Source organism: Labeo rohita, chromosome 22 (genome assembly GCF_022985175.1).
Source record: "Labeo rohita strain BAU-BD-2019 chromosome 22, IGBB_LRoh.1.0, whole genome shotgun sequence".
Lineage (NCBI taxonomy): Eukaryota > Metazoa > Chordata > Actinopteri > Cypriniformes > Cyprinidae > Labeo > Labeo rohita.
This window is the reverse complement of record NC_066890.1, coordinates 24377096-24386657: the sequence shown is the minus strand read 5'-3', so window position 1 is coordinate 24386657 and position 9562 is coordinate 24377096. Positions and strand designations below refer to the sequence as shown.

Genomic DNA, 9562 nt, shown 5'->3' with positions numbered 1-9562 from the left:
AGATAACAAAGAAGATGGAGCCAATTGATACACTATAATTCACCATAATTTAATACAGATAAAAAGATAGCGGGAGCTAGTTTCTTTCTTACATTAAATGAAAAACAAAATTTGCTTCTAAAATATTACCTAAACTTAATGTCTTTTTTTCTTTAGTTGAGTAATGTGAAAACTGAAAGATAGATAATGATGCCAGAAATGATGTATTTATACTCTTTTACTAACTCAATCACATTACCTTGTAAGGTCTGGAGATAAATGTGATTATTTTCCACTTTCTTTGAACTTGAAAATAACATATGCTTGGTTTTATAATCATTCAAAAATTCTAAAGTAGTGACTGAATAACATCAAAACTTGATTGAAGCTTATGCAGGGCTTGCTGTCCTGAAGAAGCACTACAATGGCAGTGTCATCTGCATAAAAAAGTGAAAATTTCATAATCAAGACTATTTATGTAAACAGTAAATAAAAGGGGCCCCAGCACAGATCTTTGGGGAACACCTTTGGCAATTTCCAATAGTTCAGATAGTTTGTCTTCAGCCTGTATGCATTGAGTTCTTCCAAATATTTTAATCTAATTTAATCTTGTCTTTAATTCTGATACCTTTTCTTAAAATTATATGAATAATTAAAACAGCCCTGGTTTTCCAAAGAACAGCAGCAGCAACAACAACAAAAAAGTGTAAGAATGTATTGATTCACACTTTACAGCACTCTCGTTACAGTGCAATTACATAGGTAAGAAAGTACCAGTGTAAGGGGGAAAAATATTTTGGAACAGTTTGCTTATCTAGTGCAATGTGCTTTAAAGAATTGTGTATTCATTTTGCATCACATGTTAAACCAGTTTGAAAGCAACACCTGCTCCACCTCTCACCGCTTTACCATATAGCAGCTCTCACTTTAAAACCAGCATCAGTCTTACAGAAACGCTCACAAACTATACAGTCTGAAGATTAACCTGAGTACGACTACAGGGCAGCATGTCTAATATTGCAAAAGTTCTTTCTAGGAGGCAGGAGAGAGGAGAAGGAGTGGGAACAAACAAGAAGGCAATTCCCTTCAAGAAGCAGGACTACCAGAGCCTGAAGCAGGAGTGTCTGGCCAAAAGAACCCTGTTCTGTGACCCAACCTTCCCTGCTGAATCCAGCTCTCTGGGATACAACGAACTTGGACCGCAGTCCCCGAATGCCAGAGGAGTGCAGTGGAAAAGACCTAAGGTACTGCCTTGTGTGTTTGCTTTGCTTTGCTTTGCTTTCAGGTGGAGTTTAGGTAAATTAAGACCATTAAAATTACTTTTGGATTACACAATTACTTAAAAGCAAAAAAAAAAAAAAAAAAAAAAAAAAAAAAGTACAAAAATAATTACAGAATAGTGGGGTTAATTCTAAATAAAATAGTAATGTCAATATTAATTATTAATAGAAAATAATAAATATAACAAACTGTATTTTACAATAGTTTTTGTCATACTTGTGTTTTTTGTAGAATCCATTTTTACCATAGAGCCAAAATGATAAGAAAAAACAATGTAGTAAAGTTCATTTAATATTTATCAATGAAAACAATAATAAAAATAATATTTTATAATATCACAAATAACACCAGTTAAATTTGATGCTACTCCAAGAAACATATTATAAATTATCTATTTTTGTGGTGTATTTATTCTATTGAATTTTATTCTGTTTGAAATCAGTTAAATCTTTGAGGTGATTTTTGACATTTGTATTCACAAGAAACGGAAGGAGTTTTAGTGATTATTGAAACTATTAAATAAAATCATGCTTTCAAAATGGTAAAATTGAAAAAGTTATTGCTGCACTAAAATCTTATTAAACCCAAAGCAAAGGAGTTGTGGCGGGACGAGCAAACAACAGACACAGTGGGCGTGACGTCAGGCCTCGGAGAGGCTTTTCTTAAACAATAAAACAAACAAAAGTGTCCAAAGGGGAAATAAAAAGGTGTGTTCGACTTGATCTATGGTTACAAACGGCAATCAACGAGAGTAGCCGAGAGCAGTCGCGGGCGGAGTTGAAAACGCAGGGGTCAAGTCGGACACTTTCTGCTCTCGTTAGTGGCACTCTCGCTGTGTTTGCATGCACTATCACAGATGAAGTGAATTAAATGCAATATTTATCAAATACACAGACTTTTCAAAAGCGTTTTCATGAGCAACAGAAACATGTTTCATATACTGCTTAATACAGCGCCATCTGAACAAGAATAATGATCAACATAAACATATACTATTTAAATACTAATAAAGTGGGGTTATGTATGCTTTTATCAGTATTTTATGAATAAATGTAACTCAATATAACATTGCGACTACAGTAAAAACACTTTTACTGTTCCAAAAACACAAATTTTGAGTATTATCGGACTTGAGGATGTTAGAATAAACCCAAAACACACATTATCATTGTCATGCGGTGAATCTGGCCAATCGTAAAACAGCCATGTGGTCATCAGAGCTCCTGCAGCCGCTCTGAAGAAACTGTGTCGGCTGAGTCAGTCGGCTGCTCTCGAATTGCGGTACTTTGATGCCACACGTGTCAGTCATGAGGCATCAGCGCCACCTCAAGTTGGCTAAAATTTGTAACTGGCATGCACTGCTTCAAGTTAGAATTTGATCAAGCTGCGCAGCAGTTGAACACACCTAAAGTGTCCAAAATAAATAGGGGATCTGGTGTCCTCGTCGTGCTGGGGGTTCCGTGAAAAGGGGCAGTGTTTGAGGAGGAAGGGTCCAGGCACGCGCTCCCTGCTGAGGTCCGCGGCACGAGGGGCAGCGGCTTCTCCAGTGGCCTCGTCCACCTTGGCCATGGCGCTTCCTGGAGATTAGACGGCCTGGCATCCTGGCCTGCAGCGGTCTCACTTCAGCGGCGCTGGTTCCCTCGACGCACTCTTCCTAGACCCACGAGGACACCAGTGTGCATGCATGGGGAAGAGACCGGTCTCCTGAGGAGAGGCGCGCTTGGCATTTCAACAGTGGCGGTGATGAGGCTTCATTCACATCAGGTGTGCCTCATCACCCGCCGTTTCGGCGCCCCTCCTCTCCCACACGCCCACTCCCATTGGGAGCCTGGTGAAGAGCGGTGATTACCCGACAGGGTGATGATAATTAGGGGGGAGGCAGCCGACTTGTCACAGAGTGTAAAGACTTTTACTCCCTTATCAAGAAATCGAGTTTCATTACATATATATTGGTGCATCTCAAAACATTTTAATATCATGAAAAACTTATTTTTTCTATTATTTTCTTTTTTTTCTTTTCTTTTCTTTTTTGTAATTGAATTAAAAAAAATCTAACTTTCTTATATTCTAGATTCATTGCACACAAACTGAAATATTTTCTGTTTGGTTTGTTTTGTTTTGTTTTAATTCTGATGGTTAGGACAGCAAATTAAAAATACAGTATCTCTAAATTCAGTATCTTGATCAAAAAGTAAAAGTGAGCACAGATATCACCAATAGAAATCCCACTGACTAAGCCCAGGAGGAGGCCATTCCCCTAGTGGAGTAGGCCCTCACTCCTGTAGGTCACTGTATAAGCCCGCTGAGCCATAAGCCTGGCCTTTAGTGTCCACTATCCAGCGAGATCTCTGTTTCGTGACTGGTAGCCCCTTAGAGCATCCTTCTAAGCTTTAGTCATACTCGCAGGGAGCTGTAAAGACTACTGTTGAGGGACCAAACAGGAAGGCTCCAATGCTTGGGCTGAGGATGGCAAATCATGCCTCTCGCTTGAGAGAGGAGGGCTGCAATAGCAGCTGAATAAACCTGGGGAACCACATCTAATTACTCCAGATTGGGGCCACCAAGACGACCCGTCTGATGACCTGAGGAAGCAGGGCAATCGGGGGGAAGGCATACAGGCAAGTGCTGGGCCGTGGCATCTTGGTGTTTTGAGAAGTAAACTGGGAAGTGAAAGTTGTCTTCTGAGGTGAACAGGTCCTCCTTTGCCATCCTGAAAACAGACTAGATCATCTGAACCATCTGGGGATGTATTCTCCATTCTCTTGGTGCTACATTGCCCCTGGACAGCATGTCCGTTCCTTCGTTACGTCTGCCCTTGTACAGTGCTCCTCAATCCAAGTTGGAGGCATCTTTTGTCACCACCTTTCTTCTGGAGATCAGTCCTAATGGGACACCTGACTGAAACAGACGAAAGGTTTTCTGGGGGGGCACAGCTCTGATGCAGCAGTGGGTTACGTTGAAATGGCCCCAGGCACGAAGTGTGGGATGGTACATGAGCTTTGAGCCAATATTGGAGGGCCCCATGTGAAGCAGGCTTAGAGAAATAACAGAGGAGGTGGCTGACATGAAGTCCCAAATCTGAATGACGACATCTGGGCTGAATCATTAACTGTCCCCAGGAATATGACTTGCTGACTGGGAGACAGAGAGCTCTTGGCTAAACTGATTTTTAGCCCAAGCTCCTTCAGGTGGCTGAGCACCAGTGACATGTGAGCGATGAGTTCCTGCTCTGATCTGGTTTACACAAGCCAATCATTGAGGCAGTTTATAATGTGGATTCCCATCTTACTCAGAGGGGAAAGAGTTGCATCCACACACTTCGTAACAACTGTGTGGGGACATAGTACTAAAGGCTGTAAATTGACTACACTGACTATATGTCGATAAGCTATTCATGAGCAAAGTAGGGCAAGACTCATGCTCTCACAATTAGAGCACTCTGTCCTGGTGAGTACAGCCTCAGAGCTGCCCAGGCAAGTGACATACTCATTGTGCCCATTTGAGTCATGCAGGATTTTGGATGGCTGCAGGGGGAAGCACTTGTAAGCATTCTTCAGCTGCTGGGGCTATTCTATGGTGAGCAGGCTTCGAGCCTCCAACTTCTTGCTTCTTCTTCAGAGTCCAGTGAGGAGATGATCTTCACTTCAGTAAAAAAATTCTAAAGAAATGGCGCTCAGAGCCGACTTATACAGCAGTTGACTCCTTCCCATTTGGCGGGCTAAAGCACAATTTGTTTGTGCAATTACACGTACGGAAACAAATCAGGCTTCAGTATTCAGAGTAAGGAGGAGTTTACCCCGTACAACGCAATGGGAGAGACCATTTGGAAAAGAACCTATTGTAATTCAGTTGTGCCATTACATAGCATAACACTACCACCACTAATTATTCTCACACTGTCCCTCTTTTAAGGAGCTCTGTTCAAACCCTCAGTTCATTGTGGATGGCGCCCAGCGGACAGACATTTGCCAAGGAGAATTAGGTGAGAAACAAGCCTTTTGATGAGAATGGTGTTCAGGTGTCTCAAGCAATAAATATGTTCTTTCTTTTTTTTAAATTCTGCTAACAAATTAAGGTGAAGTATGGAAATATGACCAACAATAATGGTGATGCAAGCTTTAGCAATTACTAATTAAAGTTACCTCATGCTACTAAGTTGACACATCTTCTTGTGAGACTTGAGGCTGGTTGAAGACCTAAGCTTGAAGTTTGTAGGTTTAAACCCCACAATGGACAAATCATTGGTTGATCCATTCATAAGTGCACTTGAAGTCAGTTTGTATAAAATAATGAGCTCAGTGCAGAAGTATCTAATGGCATTTAATACATTTGCAGGTGACTGTTGGTTACTGGCGGCTATTGCATCTTTGACTCTGGAAAATGAGATTCTGGAACGCGTAGTTCCACCTGGACAGAGTTTTAAAGAGAACTATGCTGGGATCTTTCACTTTCAGGTATAAACATACAGTGGGATTAAAAAGTCTGAAACCACACTGAAGATCTGGGATTGAAAATCTAATTTAAATCTGGAAGAACAGTTACAGCGTTTTAGGATTAAAAAAAGCCTAACTTATGCAAATCATTATATTTAAATCTAATTTTCAATCCAACTGTTAGTTAATAATATAATTTATCATTTAAAATCTCATTGGACCTAAATTTAGTATTATTATTTACTATTATTTACTATTACTATTTACTATTTACTATTATTTACTAAATTTACTATTATTCCGATAATAAATTAAAGAAACACTGTCAGACTGTTTGGTGTTGTTCGGGTCTCTTCAGTTCTGGCAGTATGGTGAATGGGTAGATGTGGTCATTGATGACCGACTGCCCACCAGAGATGGGAGGCTATTGTTTGTTCATTCAGCCGAGCGCTCTGAATACTGGAGTGCCCTTTTCGAAAAGGCCTATGCAAAGTAAGTGTATGTTTTTATTCATCATAAATTATCTACTACTGCTTACCTGAACTGTAATGCTGAACAATAAGATACTGAGTCATCTGAAAATGTTGGTAAACACTGTTCCACAACCACAGCCTAGAAAACAGACAATGTTTACACCACATGTCACATATCCATGATATGCCAACTAGTGATGAGGATTTCTACTGTGTTTTGAAGGTTAAATGGCTCATATGAAGCTCTGGCGGGAGGTTTGTCCAATGAGGGTTTTGAGGATTTCACTGGAGGCATCGCTGAGATGTATGTGCTAAACAAAGCTCCTCCACACCTGTTTAAGCTCATGCAGAAAGCACTGAGGCGGAGATCGTTAATGGGCTGCTCCATTAATGTGAGTCCCATTCCACTTCTGTTAGCTTTCTTTTCACATCATTTTGACCTCATTTTTCTGCAAGGCAACAAAAAATAGTGTTTAAATAGTGTTTAAATATATATGTCACATGCTCACCTGTACTCTGGTCTCTGGAACACCTGGACTCTGGTAGTTCATTTATCTGTTGTCATGGTTGGCAATTTTATAACTGATTGGGTCCCAGCTGTGCAGTGTTAGTACGTTGACGAATAATTTTCATCAATGACGAAAACGATACCATAACAAAACTCGTTTTACAATCGAATTACAAAAACTATGACTAAATGCTATTGACGTTTTCGTCAACAAATAAAAACGAGACAACAGTGTTAGGGAGGGACAATTTGGGAAGAGAATTATTTAGAAGAATCTGTTGCATGGTTAGCAGTGTTGGGCAATAAAGCACTACGTTGTAACGCGTTACTGTAATTTGATTATTTTTTTAGTAACAGAGTAACGCATCAATTTCTGTTGTCTTCACATGAGTCTCTGCCCACCCGCACCCGCATAAGTCTTGTCCCGTGCCACTCTCTGTAGCGTTGAGTCCAGCGGGAGTGCAGGTCTCCAATCCACTGGCACTGGACTCGGCGTAACAAGAGAGCGGCACGGGACAAGACTTTATGGGTGAGTGCGTGAGGGCAGAGACTCATGTGTGTGAGTGCGGGATGCAATAGAATAAAATTATTTGTGGGACTCCCGCAAAATAGAAATATCCAAACATAAAATATCACAAACAAATGAACTGCTATTCATGTATCGCACAAAAGCAACAAGAACAACTAATATAAAACAAAAACAATTAACTCGCATAAGCATAGGCAGAGTTTCTATTTTTAACACGTGTTTGCAGCGTTAAACAATGTTGATTTCTGGAATGCAATGGACAATCAGAGAATCCACCCACCGTTCAAAATGCAGTGCATTCTGCAACCATGCACACAGCAGCCTATTGCTTTTAGTAAAAATAACAGTGGTTTGTGAATGTTGATGGTTTAATAACACATATTTTATCGGGAGCATTTATGCTGGGATGTTAGGCAACACACAAACGTACTATTTCACATACATTTCGTGGATGTAACTAATAACTAATTTTCTTTATGAGAAGTAGATTCATTTAAGTTTAATATAAAGGCATATTGCATGTCACAGCAGTTAAATCAGTGTCTATCATAATAAAACCTTAATATCAAACCTAATGAGTTTGGAAATTTTAGAAAAATGCTTAATGCATTACACTGTAACTAAACCCATTAGATTTTTGCTGACTAAATATACTGTAGATTTAGTCGACTAAAATCTTGTGATGTCTAGTTGACTAAAACTAGACTAAATCTAAAACAATTCAGATGAAATAATATGATAAAATATGACTAAAACTAATTGGCATTTTCAAATAGACTTTTTTTAGACATAGTCAAAAAACTATGTCTAAAACTAAATCAAAATTTGCTGTCAAAATTAACACTGCAGCTGTGCAAGTCTGAGTCTCATACACCAGACAACCTTCCCAGGTGACTGCCTATGCACCTTCTTTTACACTGGACTGAATGACATCACCAAAGCGCAGTTGTCCAGGAAGGGTCCTCGATGGACTGGGTGCTGATTTCATGTGGATTAGTGTTGGGTGATATGCTCAATTTTCATATCGCCCTATCATCAGCCTGTGAGATTGCCGATACACGATATTATCGTGCTAATTTATTTAATTATTTACTTACTTAGTTTCATTGCTGGCAAATGAACCAACACCAGCATAAGGCTAAAAACAGCCTAATGTTTTCAGTATGTCTTAATTTGTGTTTAACATGATAGCAATTTAATAGAAACATTGTAAGTTACTAATGCTTACATTTCCTTACTTATTCTAAAAGCAGCTACAGAAAACAAGCAAAGAACATTTAGCCTATGTCATCAAAGAACATCATCACTGACTAGCTTAGCCTAGTGCGAGTTTATGCACTTTAAAAAACACTCCGGGTACCATAAGAGAATACAATAGTTACATCACTGTATGATGAATACATTTTTTTCCCAAATTCCTCCCAAAATGAGTTACTGTGCCCCCCTTTTCCAGCTTCTCTCCTCCTTGCTGAACGGGATTGATTTCAAAAAGGAAAGTAAAACTGGAAAAACTGCACATAAGAAAGCGAGCATCAGCATCAGCAACAGGAGGGGGTGTTTCCCACCCGAAACTCACCTTGATTTGTGCCTTTGTGTTTATACCAGCCACCTCGCGGCAAGTTTCTAAAGTGCCCCAGAAGCGGCTCTCTGCACTGTTTCGCTAAAGTTACGCGCCTAGTCTATTTTTGATGGATGATAATAATAATCTTCTTGCTAATGTCAAAGGCATCAGCAACAGGCGATCTCTCTGACTATTGTCGATACACAATACTATCATCTATCGGCACAACCCTAATGTGGATCGCCATATAGCGTCTGCTCAGCAGATGACGATGCCAGCCCCACTCCCAAACCCAGTGCCCAACAAGTCACCACCCCACTGAGAGGAGCAACAGCCTGAGCCCACCACAGACGGAGAGAATGCTTCAGCCTGATGCCCACATCGAGCTAGAGGGGACACTGTCCAAACAGGTGTGCGTGCCGGCTGTCTCATCCATCGCCAAGGGAGTACTTGTGGAATTCGAGGATATGGATGCAAGCCCCTCCCACCACTGACAGTGAGTGTTTACTGGACATGGAGACTACTTTTCAGTTTAGAGAGTTTGAAAATTTGCATCCCCTGAACCTGCCTGATTCTGTTCATCTGTCTGACTCGCTGGTCCTACCGAGCCTCTGTCTCCCACCTGCTCAGCCCTCTACAACTTCTGCTGTCTAGTCGTCTCCGCCCCTCATCAGTCCCTCTGTTTCACCTCCTCTCGGGCTTGCCGGGAGACTTTGTCTACCTCAAATGGCTCCACTCTACCTTGTCCCGCCATCCAGACTCCTGTGCCTGTGCTCCTCCCACCCTTAATTCTGACGT

At 40.6% G+C, this 9562-nt stretch overlaps 1 protein-coding gene across 1 annotated transcript; it reads left to right on the top strand.

Moving 5' to 3' along the window:
- The first annotated feature begins 883 nt into the window (after positions 1-883).
- Positions 884-9258, top strand: LOC127153376 (calpain-2 catalytic subunit). The gene is made up of 6 exons (XM_051094440.1): positions 884-1223; positions 5173-5242; positions 5596-5714; positions 6052-6185; positions 6390-6558; positions 9061-9258. The coding sequence occupies exons 1-6, from the start codon at positions 987-989 to the stop codon at positions 9256-9258; spliced, it is 927 nt and encodes a 308-aa protein (XP_050950397.1). The 5' UTR covers positions 884-986.
- Positions 9259-9562: the final 304 nt, after the last annotated feature.